The sequence below is a fragment of the Thermobia domestica genome, chromosome 10 (assembly GCF_964235325.1).
Source record: "Thermobia domestica chromosome 10, izTheDome1.hap1.1, whole genome shotgun sequence".
NCBI classification, from domain to species: Eukaryota; Metazoa; Arthropoda; class Insecta; order Zygentoma; family Lepismatidae; genus Thermobia; species Thermobia domestica.
The window spans coordinates 97,520,002-97,535,246 of record NC_137463.1 but is presented as its reverse complement, the minus strand read 5'-3'; the positions used below and the strand labels follow the sequence as shown (position 1 = coordinate 97,535,246).

The 15,245-nt window shown below is 37.7% G+C and overlaps 1 protein-coding gene and 1 non-coding gene across 2 annotated transcripts in view; both read right to left on the bottom strand.

Moving 5' to 3' along the window:
* LOC145662592 (phospholipase DDHD1-like) overlaps positions 1–15,245 on the bottom strand; it is a 63,813-nt gene that overhangs the window by 9,889 nt on the left and 38,679 nt on the right. Inside the window, exons 10-11 of the mRNA XM_081728309.1 lie at positions 14,105–14,406; positions 2–115 (exon numbers count right to left, since the gene is read on the bottom strand). Of these exons, the coding sequence (XP_081584435.1) occupies positions 2–115; positions 14,105–14,406 (416 nt within the window). The remainder of the gene's footprint in view (position 1; positions 116–14,104; positions 14,407–15,245) is intronic.
* On the bottom strand, positions 10,856–10,929 carry TRNAR-UCG (transfer RNA arginine (anticodon UCG)). Its single transcript has one exon. It is a non-coding gene; the product is annotated as a tRNA-Arg (tRNA).

Sequence of the window (15,245 nt, the reverse complement as noted above, 5' to 3'; positions counted from 1 at the left end):
CCTGACGAAGCATTCTCTTGCTGTGGTGAAGAAGTTCCATCAGTTTCAGAGCTAGGACTCTCAGCCTCTCCTCTCATTTTCCCACGAACCAAATTCCATAGGCTCCATCCGCGCTCTGGAGTAAAAGACAAATAAAGTTCTTTAGTTTGCCATAGTTTAAGTGAAAACACATAATTTGATTTAAAACACTTAACACTTAATTTCTGGTCTTAACTGATTCTATGAGCCATATCAGAATAGGGGATAGATACATCGTGTAATCACACATCCCAAATTGCTAGTTCCTTTACCTGAGAAGTAATGAAACTATTTCCTGCGAACACGTAGCTAAATAAGCCTTAGAATATTTGATTACTGTTCTTTCGTTTCCTATTTCTACGCGTCTGATACACTTATGCAGTTGGAAAGATTGGAAACTAACTTTCTTATTTACAAATGATGCCAGGCATATAGCAGTGCTGTCAGACTTACTGCTTTTATGTGAAATTTCTCCTATGTGCATTAAGTTTTGCAAGAAATAAATAAACAATACCTTGAATCTAAATCAAATTTGTGTGAGAACAATCGTGTACATACTCTAGGTCGCTTCGTATTGAATATGTAAAACTATTTAACCTTTTATCAAGTATTAAATTACTCACATGGCTGCTAACTTAATGGACATTTCCACTGATTTTTTTTTTTTTTTTTTTGATTGCTCTAAAAAAACTTCAGAGCTAGCTGATTACGGAGAACACTTCCTTTCGCTCATGAAATGATTCTAACTAGTCAAAATTTGCGATTGAATTCCGGTCTGCTACTTGTGCGCTTAAAACAACGACTACCATGTTTGTACGTCATAGGTCGGTACAGGGGAAAAGGTCTGCGTCACTCACTAGGGAAACGGCTTAGCGAAATATACGATGCATGTTTTTCAAATGTGTACGACGTTGCTAATAACACAAAGAATAAGAAAAGTAACAGAATTTAAGGTTTATTTAAAAGGCAAACTATTTATTTATTTATATATTTATTACCAATTATTTGAATATACTTGAATATCTTAGGACAAAGTTGAAGTCTACTAATTTGCTATATTATTGACATTGTTTGCAGCCTGAAGTAAGAAACTAATTAATATTCTCATGTTTCGGTCACCGACCGACCTTACGAAGCGAATTTTATTCATTCTTAAGAAAAAATCAACAATATAAAAGCATAGTTATTTGATAGTAGAGTGCTAATTTCTTATATGCAAGTTCATCGTGGATTCGATAGTTAGAGGCTCAGGGGGATGCCTAAGGAAATTAATACATGAAAAAACATTTCTCTAAGTAAAAGTAATCTAAATTCTCTATGAGTTCAACACAAGGACGCACAAACTTACGCTGATAATTATGTTCATGAGCATTCTGATAATTTACAAGTGCTATTATCGAACTACTTTACACATTAGCACTATTATTTCATAATAATATCTTCGCGCTTATTGTCGTTTTCTTTCGAAATGGAACATACTCGTAAATTGTTTATATTAGTCCATGTGAACATTTACAAATTGGGTGAAGTGTTTTGAGCACATGACTACATTTAAACCAACAAATAAACAGGCATGGTCTCACAGTAATAACAAACTAGTTATAGTGGCTTATTACTGAATAAAATAAAATGAAATTTCTACTTTTATGTTCTACGAATATGTCCTGTAGGCAACGGGAGACGGATGATTAATGAGAGTGAATGATTATAAAAGAATCGGTGGAATGGTTATGTGGAAGGAGACGTCTGAATCGCAAGAAAACCCACGGACACGATGTTGTTTATCACCAATTCATATTGACAACACTCACACTAGAGGTGAGCACTTCACTATTGATCAACTGTGTCCTTTGATAATGAATGTTTGTGATATGTCATGACGAGTAATGAACACAATATTCTGTTCCAGTGAGTGAAAGAATATAAGAGAAATCAATCTACTGAACGAAACATAACAAAGGCTGAACTCTTAAAACGTTTTTTTTTTTTTTTTTTTTTAACACTTGTGGACCTTAGAACACAAAACACAATACTTTCACGATATAATATTTTGCAAATGTATACCAAACATTAATCATCTCAGAGCTGAGGGCAGGCTTGTAGCCACCCCAAAAATGTAGGGGGGTTAATCCAACCATATTATAGTTCATCACCATAGTATGGTTTATTTGCAAGCCTACCTTGAGAAGTTTAGGGGGCAGTAAAACTTTCGGGAGAGCAGCCTCCCGGGGATACTGGCCTATCTGAAGGGGAGAAGAACATAAATAAACATATTTGCATACTTAGAACACTATTTCGTGTGAGGTTATTGAAAAGAAAAAGCTGAAATTTTAAAGTAACAACGTAAGTAACACATAATGAATTTCTGTCAATATTCCTCTTGTTCAGGCTCGAAAAATCCTGGACGCCAGGTAGTCAAGGCGATTGGAAATAGGAGTCTGGCCCATAAGTTAAATCAAAAATAAAATTATAAGGCCCATGTATGAAATTGTATTATTATGGTGCCTAGTTTTGAGAACCAGCACCTAGGTCACAAGAAAAATTCTCGAGCACTTATCTTGTTTATGATGGTCTTTCGGCAGCCTAACCATCTGTCTGCTTCTATTCGCTACAGCTTCCTTCAGCTTCAAACCACCGCGGTGACCACAAAAGCATTTCCCTTGTAGAAATATAAGACAGTAAAGCGCTATATATTACGATTCTTGTAGCATTAAGATAAGAATAGTTGTAGCAATGGTGTGGGGTGACCGATTGCTAATATGCAGAGTAAATAGTAGAGAAAATGAAAGGATGTAATAGGATATGAATATTTTTAAAGGGATTAAGAACCTTTATGCGCAGGAAGTGCTTATTTGTAGCCGTAGTATAATAGCATGGAGATTCACGACAAATCTTCAAAATAAAGGAAAGCTATATGATGGCTTAGATATTTTCAATCTGCGCATGAACTGATATAGTGCTTAGGCTCTAATGTTTTTGGGGTAATACAATAGTAAAGTAATCCTCCTTAAGTGTATAAGTATCTAAAATATTCGTAATAGAACATTACAAATGACCATTAATTTATTTCAAGCTAGGAAAATAGGTCTTATTAACACGTTACGTTTATATACAGTAAGTGTATTACTTATTTTGCCGTTTTTCCTTTCACTATTCTACTAAATTTATTTGTAGTTTGCAGTGAGAAACTGCAATATGTAAAGATTCCCTGAAGCTTCCAATGCCACTCACAGAGCGCTACGGACATGAGACATCCCGCCAAAACCCTTGTCTGTGTTGCCGTGACGTAAGCAGCTCATTTTTCCATTGTTTGAAGCGTTATATCTCCGTAACGAAGAAATATGTTTTTGAGATTTTTGGTATATGGTATATTGAAGACTAGTTCTACACGATAGTATCTTTAAATTACAACCTTTGGTCAAAAAGGAAACGTCTATTGTCCTACATGAAATTATAACAAAACATTAAAACATATTTTAAGAAAGCATTAACATTAATACGTCTACAGTATACGGTTTTCCCTTCCTACAAAATTTCAATATTTTATAGTTTTTTTTTTTTTTTCTTTTCTTTAAGTATTGAGTCGCATTACTTCTAAAGCAATTTTTCTTGGATTTCCATTTTACTCTTCAAATTACAACAATTACTTTAAAAATTTTATAGACGCCAGACAAAAGGCGAGAAATGGACTGACTATGTCTCTAGACTTATTGCGTTATATTCTGGTAGTCCTGTAAAGTAATGCAGAGGTCCACACATGTCTCCCCTTCCACCAACCAGTTCAACGAATTACACTTTTCCTTAAACAAACAAACAACCAAATAAAAAAGCAATGAATGAAGTAACTCATCAGATACTATTTTGTTACGTTATACTCAAGTTTTCCATCTCTCTCTCATCATTTACTAAAATACATTTGAATATTATTTCTGGTAGTCCTGTAAAGTAATGCAGAGGTCCACACATGTCTCCCCTTCCACCAACCAGTTCAACGAATTACACTTTTCCTTAAACAAACAAACAACCAAATAAAAAAGCAATGAATGAAGTAACTCATCAGATACTATTTTGTTACGTTATACTCAAGTTTTCCATATCTCTCTCATCATTTACTAAAATACATTTGAATATTACTCTCGCCCCCAGGTATCAGTTTAATATATCAACTACGTAATAACTTTAAGGTGGATCACTAGGTGTTCTCGGTGCTATGCTAAACGCTGCTTGAATAGTGCGGCATTGCTAAATAGTGTCGAGTGTTTACTGATGCCAAATAATAAAAGGAGTAATCATGGAATTCTGGTTAGATACTTACTGGAGAACTTAGTTTTCGACCCATACCGCGATTCCGCTTCTCGAACTACAACGCTAGAATCCAGGAATTTTCTTATTGTAACTACTACAGTAAACGTACAAATTTGGCAACAACGCATTATGGTGTTCTGCGCAAGTTTCGTCTAAATCTATTTCCTTAAATGTAAATTAATATTTAAGTAAAATGTGAAACATAACACGAAAAACGGCCAAACAATATATCTATTTCGTAATAAGATTGTTCCTTTAAAATACTTTACACATTCAAATAAGCATTTCATAAAACGGAGCACTTCTAGTAAGATCTGACAGGAAGTGCCATCTTGTGTGCTCATTGTAAAACGAATCAAATATCTTCTTTTATTTGTTACCCTTTTCGATATCAGAAGCCACAACCAAGTGAATCTGTGCCCTGTGTTGTAGCTGAAACGTAACTCTATCTTATAGTATAATATTTAAATGTAACGTTTCATTGCGCAGTAGTTAGGGAAATGAGCTAAAATATGTACTGACTTCCGGGTGGTGATCTACCTTAAAAGGTTGAAGTTATATATAATACGTTACCATTCATCTACTAAATTGGTAAATAATATTTTAGTAATGTCTGCTAGTGCTTTATCAATTAATACTATAGTAAAACTCTACCACATCGTACTTAGTGATAAAAAGATGTGTGAGGACGAGATACTTTTAAGCAAACAAAGCATTCGGCGCTAAGACCAGGATAGGAAAAGACATGAGTTAGACAATTCTCCGTCAAAATTACATTACAATTCAACATACTTTGAACTGAACGTGGAATGACCTTGTCATTATGATTTTCCAGAGTAGACATCCTATGGTTTGGTGAATGTGGCGGTAAGAACGATTATTGTAAGAAGATTAAACGGATATTGAAAATGGAAAGACTTGTGCTGTGCGATAGTGAACGTTCACATGTGGATCTGGACTAACACATTGATTTTGCAAGAACTATCGAATCAACTCTACGTACCAATTACACTACTGGGCAAGGTTACTTTGTAATTTTGTGTAACATTTCAGATATGTTTAATTTTTAATAATAAACAGCACCGAAAGTATTTATGATTATTTGTTCTATGTCCAGAAAGCATGACATCATTAAGACGAGGGTGTAACATTTAATGCAAAAAGTATGTGAAAATGGGTGATGCCCTCATCTATTTTCATCATTGCATTTTAGGTCTTCTCGCGGGTGCAACCTCCCGAATCTGGACCGTTGCAGTAAGGCAAATTGCGCTATTTCGAAACGTTGGGCTTTTAGAGATGGACATTTTCTAAACCTACCGGTAATACAGTGCAAGGCTGTATTGCTTGGGGGTGAAGGGACGTGCATACTCTGCGGGAGTCGCCGAACGACTGGACAATCTGGGATGCGCAAAGCCGTGCTGTAATAATATGTCTCCCCAAACAGGGACAAAAGGATTCGAACCTGGACCGCTACATAATAATATGGCGACCGAACCCGAGACAGTAATATGAGTTGTGCCGTGCAAATAAACCTGAAAGTTATCAGGCAGCGTCCCTTATAATGTGATGAGTGAATATTCAATAGTTTCGCCACAACAATGAAAAACTAGAGTGAGGCCGCACTAAGAAGAGCTCTGACAACTCTCATGTGCGATCAAGCGCGGTTGCCACATTTATCTTCCGTAACAATACAACAGGGGACACTTTTTGTGGGAAAAGTCATGTATGTGTTACAACAAAAACATTATTATTATTATAAACATTATTAAAACATCATGCCTGACGAAAGTATCAGCCAAAAGAAACAAACAAATTAGTATTGCGTTAAGATTGTTTACAAAATCGTAAAGAAAACAATCGTTACTTCTATCATCACATCAGCACATAGGGCCTTATGCAGAGTCGTTTCGACATATGATTAGCGTCACACTAAAGGCCTGACTACTGCATGGAAACATATGTTAGTCGAACTCTTTGGTATGACATTGAGCTTCTTCGTGGCTAAGCGGTTAGCATATGCCTTTGGCGTGGGAGACCCAGGTTCGATTCCCGACGGGAGCTCATGTGGTTCGGATTTCACGTTAATCAGTAGGCCCACGTCTCATATAGCCTCGCTGCTGAAAGAGACGTTAAACTCAAAATCAACTCAACTCTTTACTATGACACTAAACACGCCTCAGAACGACTCTGCGTAAGGCCCATAATGTTATTTTTTTATTGAAACTTACTTACATTAGAGAATGGCTTTCAATTGCAGACAGTTTAATGCCGTTTACTGTAGAAATCCTACGCTTTCTTCCCAGGGTAGATAAAGTTCTGTCGGTTCAGCGAGGTCTTTCGGACACTCCTTTTTTGTGATTCTTTTCACAGTTGCAGGGCTAATGTGTAAAGCTGAAGCTACTCTTTCAATCACTTTATTCAATGGCATTAAAGCACCGTCGTTACTTTTTTTTTTTTTTTTTTTTTTAATATTCCCTAAGATTAAACACCAATTCTCGTGCCTGACCTGTCCAGGGCAACCCTTTTCCGCACTTCTTACGCACTTCAAGCATTGTGTTCATAAACACACACACACACACATACTAAATTTATATGTTAGGTCTATGCGAATAATACGAATACAAACTATGTTCCACTGATGAATGAAAATAACAACGATTACACCACAATATTCACACCAAAGTACTGAGATGATAGCACAAAAAATCAAAACAACCTGACAACAGAAAAATTTTCACAGTAATGAGTAGGTATAAATGTGACAACACTTCTGTTATCATAGAGACAACCTAGTGTTTCCAAATGTATTTTTGTGAGTTTAAACCTATCCTCTCCTTCACATATTGATTTAAAAAAAGTCTTCTACGAAAAGACAAACACAGCTGGATCATGTTTGTTACTTTCCAACTACTCAATTTCTAAATCAGTCATTATGAAAAGCTCATTATAACGGTCACTAATATATAGACTATGTATATTTTTTCCGATGTCAACAAATTTCCTACAGAGACCATTAGAAATTCTACAAATTTCTGCCTGACATTCTAAATCACGGACCATTGCCCTTGAACCATAGAAGAGCCGTATACAGACACACTCGCTACCCTCTTCGCTTTTAATTCCACAAAAACCTACTCCCTGTGTCGACAGGGAGGTAGACCGGTTGTTGTTCCACTTCTATTTCCGTAGCAATCTTGTCAAAAAGAACAGAGCTGTATCAATAAGTGGAAAAAGAAAAACAATATTCATTGCTGAGGCCTAGTGGAATGTTGTGCTGGAATGTTGAGAAGTAAAGCGAAGTACGATTATTTTTAAAATATCTAGTTTGTAAGTATTTCAACTTATAATCTGATTCAATCAGTGATAAAGTAATTTGATTCCTTCATAGTTCTGTCAAGTAGTTGCTTTGATTCTTCTTGCTATGACAGTTCGCAACACTGTCATTAACTTACACGATGTTAGATCTGTCAGAGCTCAGGTTATGATGGTCTTAGAATAATAGATTGATATTAAAGGCTTCAGGTTCTCATCAAGTACCCATTAATTAATGTATATAAATAATCTATGTGCTTATAAAGGCGCGAAAGGTAAACTGACATGTGCTACGTAAACACAAAAATAGTAATATAATATTATTGAAGCAAGCTACAAGAGTGTCCAGTGCATAATATACACAGAACCAATTTTATTATATTTTTCAAGTATTTCCGTGTATATTTGGCAAAATCTTAAGAGTTTGGAATGTTTTTTTGCTTCTGAAAAGTTGTGGTTTTAACACATAGCGGTTCTTTCGAAATTATTTTTATTTCTTGTATGTGAGTATTAATTTTTTGATTCTGGAAACAAGAAAAATATTAAGTGTTTGAACAACGAACCAATATAGGCTATATTATTTTAATTGGTTTTCTTAAATATAAATACTTTACACCAGCCTTTCCGAATCTTTTCCACACTGCGGCCCCCTTTAGAGTCTACAATATATGTGAAGGATCCCTTGCAACATATACTGTTAGTATTTATATTTCTTCCCCATATTAGTGTATATATATATATATATATATATATATCGGGTGTTCTAAAAATATATATAATATGGATGAAAGTGTGTGTTTCTGTTTTTGTTTGCAGTGGTATAATCATGTTAGACTGGTGATGCCTACTCCGTAATCGTCGAGTGGTCCTGGGTTTCAAACCTGGGGCCGGACACCTTGAGTAAGATATTGCAAATACACTGTCAAAAAATTAGGGGATCAGATGAAAACTCATGTAAAATTTCTTACGAATAATGTGACAACACTGTATTTGGTGCAGTTCGGATTAAAATCGACTAGCATGAAGGGACAACGTGCAAACGAACCGTTTGAAACACCTGTGCACGTGATCGGTGACGTGGCGCTACCAGAGGTCATTTTCTGGTGTGGCGCTGCCAACACATTCCAGCTCCAGGATAATTCTGTTCTCATTGTGAGTGTTTAGTGCAACACAAATCCACGTAGTGAAATGGCGCAACAACGTGATTTGCCAGAATCGTTGGCATGGCGAGCTGTCGGCAGGTTGGAAGCTAATCAGTCACAGCGGGAGGTGGTAAATGTCATAGGAGTGGCACAAAGTGTGATTTTCCGATTGTGGGATCGATTTCAAACAACTGGAAGTGTTCGAAGAAGACCGGACAGGATCATCCACGAGCAACCACAGCCAGAGACGATCGTTATCTCTTGTTAACAGCCCGTCGAAACCGGCGTCAGAATGCAATTCTGCTCCAGCGAGCCTTCCGAACAGCAATAGGACGCACAATATCCACTCAAACGGTCCGCAATCGTCTTCGAGAAGGTGGCTTCTACGCACGTAGGCCTATGGTGTGTAAGTGTCCCATCAACTGCACGACACCGTGTTGATCGAAGAGTGTGGGCGGAGGAACATCGTGGGTGAGGACGCTATGAATGGGGCAATGTTTTGTTCTCTGACGAGTCAATTCAGTGTGGAGCCTGATAATCGACGTATTTTCATCTGGAAAGAGTATGGAACACGACACAATCCCATGTTTGTGCGAGAAAGATCATGGTGGTGGACTGATGGTGTGGCCGAAATCAGCATTGGTACTGAGCTCCACATCATCCGAAATGACTCTTTGACAGCTCTCAGGTATAGGGATGAGATCCTGAAACCTCTTGTTTTTCCTTATGCTGGTGCCATTAGTGAGTCGTTCCTTTTCATGGATGACAATGCTCGTCCTCACAGAGCTCGGTTAGTGGATGAGATGCTGGAAGCTGAAGGTATCGCTCGGATGAAGTGGCCAGCATACTCTCCGGATCTCAATCCAATTAAGTATGTCTGGGATATGCTTGGCAGACGAATTGCCGCTAGGGCAGTACCTCCAACAACCATTCCAGAGCTGGAAGTCGCTCTTCTGGATGAGTAGCACAACATCCCCCAAGAACTCATCGATAATCTGATTGAATCCATGCCACGCAGGTGCGAGGCTGTGTTGGCTGTTCGAGGTGATCATACAACATATTAAGGAATAATCAGTGTTGTTGCCTTGCCTGTTTGTGAGCAGTTCGAGAGGTGCACACATAACCGTCTTGTTTTATGAGCCATGTGAACGGTACGTGACGTTTGGGCACCGCCGTTTGGGCGCGGACGTTTGGGCCCCGCCGTTTGGGCACTGGACGTTTGGGCGCGAAGCCATTTGGGCGCCAGACGTTTGGGCGCGAGTTAAATTAAAAAGTCATAATGTTAGGCGCTGAGTACTAAGTTCGAATCAAGATATCACAAGGTGTCTATTGTAGCGGAAGTCCTTGAATTATACTGGATTTTGCTTTACATACTAGAAATACTGGAATTTCAAAATTCTAAAAACTGAATTAACAATTAAATTTTGTAAATTTAAGTTCCAACCAAAGTTAAGTGTGCTTTTTTATTTGATAACTTTTCAAGCCAAAGGTAAGTCGACCAGACTAGATATGATTGACTGCATTACATACATAGTGAGCCTATTCCATTAAAAAAAACTTAAAGCAGGCCTTCTACTGTAGTTATGAAATAAGCGTGAATGCCAAACACATTTCTAGTGGCTAAATGACCAATATATGTACACTTAACTATTATTTTTCACTTTGAAATCGTTCTTTTTTTTTTCTTTCTACACTTTCTTTAATGCAGATTAAATGCTTACAATGGGACGAAAAAAAAGGGTGTTAAGCTTTCTTTTATATGGAATGTTAATTTTTTAAAAAAAAAGTTCCTAAACTCAATGTTTTAGACACCCTGTAATAACATCTTTCCCTCAACTCGATTAGGATTTAGGATTTTTAGATTTCTAGGCTCTCGGCATCTGAGGCCATTTAGCCCGTCACGTTTGAGGGGACACACTATCCGGGGAAAAGGAAGGAAGAAAGGATTGGGGAAGGAAGCGACCTGGACCTATAAATTAGGTACTACCACGGCATTTGCCTAGTGTGAATGAGGAAAACCCAGGAAAACCTCATTCAGGGTGGCTGGCCTGAAAGAGCGTGTTACTTTTTCGACTGAGTGCCCCCACCGGGAATCGAACCCGGGACCGCTCGCACCGAAGGCGAGAGCGTTAGCGACTACGCTACGCGAGGCCACTTCCCTCAACTCGAGTGCGCGGAAATCTTTTATTGGTAGTTCTTTATTGGACTTAAGGAAGAGAAGAGTTTGGCAAACGTAATACGAAAGGAAACAAATTTTAATATTCATAAGTATGTAATTGTTAACTTTTTTGAAAAATACAAAAATTAAATCAATATGTTTTAATTATCGTTAAGAAAATTATTAACAGTTCGTCTGATTCCTTCATTTCCTAGCTTCTTTATATAATATAAAAATTAGATCAACATTAGATCAGAAGTACAAGAATCGTGAAGCGAAAAATCAACCCATGACGAGGTTAAGCAACAAATGCCACAAACGCATTAAACTATTTAATTTAGATGAATAAATAAGATAGAGATAGAAAATATACAGATATATGAGGTGAGATAAAGATAGAAGTATATGAAATGTATATATCTTGATTCGCGCTTAGTTTTCAGTGCCTAGCTTACTTTATATATGTCGTAAATTGTGATTTTTACTATGCACCTCGCGCCCAAACGTCTGGCGCCTAAACGGCTTTGCGCCCAAACGTCCGGCGCCCAAACGTCCGGCGCCCAAACGGCAGCGCCGAAACGTCCGCGCCCAAATGGTGGCGCCCAAACGTCCTGTCCCGCATGTGAACAAGGTTTTCCGTGCCCCAACACTAGTATGTGCCTAATTTTTCTAGTGTATCTTAAGGCATTCCTTCTTGTATGATATATATGAGTCAAACACAAGCTTATCCATACAATATCTTAAGGTCTTGTGTGATATTTCAGTTGATCCCCTAATTTTTTGAGCAGGTATATAAATAAATGCAGTACGTAAACGAAACTAAACCACAATAGTCTACCCATCAAGTATAGAAAAGAAGTATTTTTCGTTATATATATATATATATATATATATAACTTCAACAAGTTAACATGATAATAAGTGTCTGACTCACCAAGGTACACAACTTCAGTTAATGTGACGGTTGGTGTTGTCTTTTAGCCACGAACTTGGAAATGTCAGGCTCAAACAAAGAAACTTTTAAGTGAAGATCCGCATCAGTATTTTGTACATCGAATATCACTTCTCACGCAAATTGACTTGTCATTATTAATTCGACCATGTTACTTAAAATGGTGTATTTCTCATCACTGTGTGTGTCTTCTCAGATTCGCATGCGGACCCCCAGAGATCGTCTTGCAGCCCCTGGGGGTCCGCGGTCCCCAGGTTGAAAAAAGGCTGCTTTACACGAAATACATTGAAATGTGTAAAAGTTCTTCCATTTATATAAGCAGGTAGAAGTTTTCTCCACAATCATTGTATGGACTGAACATGATAATGAACAAAATGGTGGAATTAATAACGTGGGGGAAATGAGAGAACCCCCTAGGAAACCTACGTCACGATGTCTGTCCACCACAAATCCCACCTGGTGCGAACTGGGACCCCACACCAGAGATGAGAGCTCTACCACTGAGCCACCACCGTCCCATTGGGATATTCATCTTTCTCCCGCTTATTCTTTAAATACAAACAACAGAGACATTTTAAAGAAATGTACTTATTATATGCACATGTATAATTGTAGTAAATATCTCATCTTTTCTGACCTTAAAGTGCTTAATTCGCTGCTGGCCACGCTGCTATGCTGTATTTTACACACTTTCATTTTAGTATCTTCTAAACTAAGAGTTTAGTACTCTATCGGAAACTAAAACCCGCAACCAACCACAAAGAAAACGCATTAGTGACTTGACCACAAAAAATAACACAATATTCTACATTGATTTATGTATATATAATCCTCTACACACACACACACACACACACACTAGATAGAAGCAGTCAAAGAACGCTTTTCACAACTGACTATTTAAGGCAACAGTGTCTCATTCTTTGTAATTTCTAAATTATTGTGAAGGACCCGCACACTTGAGTGTGAATGTCTGCTGGTAGTTGAACAACTTCCCAGGACGTTGGATCGGGCGTGGTGGTCAAGTGCATTGGTCTGCCTGGTCTCCAGACCTGAATCCACTGAATTTTTATGTGGAGACACATTAAAAGTGTGATGTATGCTACTCCTGTTAACAACTTGGAACAGCATATCCATAACGCATGTGCAACTGTTCACTATGGCTCAGGTATCTTCGAACGGATTTGGTCATCCATGATCCGACATTGTCATGCATGCATTTTGTTTATTGGCGGACATTTTGAACATATCTTGTGATGTACTCGCCGAAGGTAAGTTTGTGTCTCTCTGATGTCGATATTTATTGTTTCGAACTTACTATTCCCACGCTCTCGACTCACGCTAACTCTGCCAATATGCTATAAGTTCATATGACCTTTTTTGCTTATCTCGGTGTCACGAATCACCTCTCGACGTTTGTTACATTAATTAAGTTATACCCTGTATATATGTGTAATCCCATTTTTACTTAGGGGGCCGCGGTGGCTCAGTGGTAGAGCGTTCACCTCTGGTGTTTAGGGTCCCGGGTTCGATCCCAGCCCCAGCCAAGTGAACCTTGTGGTGGACAAACACCGTGTGCGTGGATTTTCTCAGGGTTCTCCCGTTTCCCCCCACTTTCTTCACTCTACCATTTCATTCATTACTCATCATCACCTTCTCCTTTAGCCTAACCGGCATAACCGTGGGACGTAAAACTCAAAGATTTCATTTCATTTTTCCCATTTTTACTTGAGTACCGGTAGGGTGAAAAACAATACAGATTTAAGAAGTTTCATTGAGGTGACTCAATGGGATATTTGTATCGGTTCTTCATATCACGTGAAGTGTTATTTACAAGTGAACTGGGCACAATTATATAAATTACAGGCTTGCATTAAAAAGGCAACTTTTGAGTAGAGGTACGGCGAAAAAATTAACACAGGCTTAAGAAGTAACTACTAGTATTTTGCTGAGATATCCGTGCCGGTGCTTCATATCAAGTGAAGTTGTATTAACATGGTAACACTGTACATATATATAATTTAAAGGCTTCTTTTATCTGACAAGATAATTTAAATGCAATAATCCAACACTTTTTAACGCTATTCCTACAGGAAACTTAATCAGAATATAAAGTTCTTACCGTGGTTTCTTGAGGAAGTGCATTGAGCATGACGACAATGTATGCGTTGAAGTGCTATAGTTATATTTTGGTGAGTATTTTCTTTAATGACTTACCTCCTTTAGAAGGTGTTCCTGGAGTCTTTGGGGAAGTACACGCTGACGCTGATGCTGATGCTGATGCCGTGCTACTTTCTCCATCCTCCTTATATTCTACTTCCTTTTCTTTCTCCTTCTCTTTAGTCTCTTTTTCTTTGTCCTTTTCCTTTCCCTCACCCTTCGTCCTGTCAGGCTTCTTTGATTCGGGCACTATCAACTCTAAAGGTTGTTGACCATAGGGCACTTTACTCACAGCATTATATGCATGCACTTGAAGGGGAGCAATGCGAGTATAGTCTTGTAGTAATAAAGGCTCAACTCTGAATAAAAAATATACACAATAATTAAAAATGTATACTAATTCCAACACCTACGCATTAATAATATATACATAAATATCATAAATATCATATCGTGCTTTTGTACATAAATATCATTAAAGTATATTTGATTTTCTCTTTAATCGGTTTTTGACTTAATATAACTAACTTTTGATACTATTTATTTTTGTTGCTTGCCACTAAAGTTTTTCCTTAACTTTAAGTTAATTAATGTTCGCTAGCGAGTTTTTAAACCCGAGAATGAATATCACGTGTCCATCAATTATCTTTACAATTTTATGCTTTAAAACTATACCAGATAATAAACGGTTCTCAACCTGTGATAACTGTCTTTTTTTTTTTTTTTTTAATTTTATTTTAATTTTCAGGTGACGCAGATTTGACGAAAAATGTGGATGCCACAGAAGAAAGCTCACTGTGTAGCTTGGTACATAGAGATGAAGTTCGATACCTAGGTGCAACGAAACTTTCGGACACAGCATGAAAGGGAACGGCGGTCCCGACCAACTATTTGGGTTTGGTATACGTTATTTATGGAAACAGGTACTATTCTCCATAAAGAGAGGGCGCGTCGCAGATTTTTTTCAGACGCCAACACGGTCAAGGTACGGCAGACATTTGCAAGAAGTTCGACAAAATTAATGCATACGGCGCCCAGAGTGTTGGAAATGTCATGCACAGTCTTGCATAAGAGGTCACGTATTTCTTCTTACAAGGTACAGTTTCTTCTGGCACTAAACCCTACGGATAAACCTCAGTGCGAACAGTTTGAAGTGGATGTACTAGCCATGACTGTCTCAAACAACTATTTTCTGGAA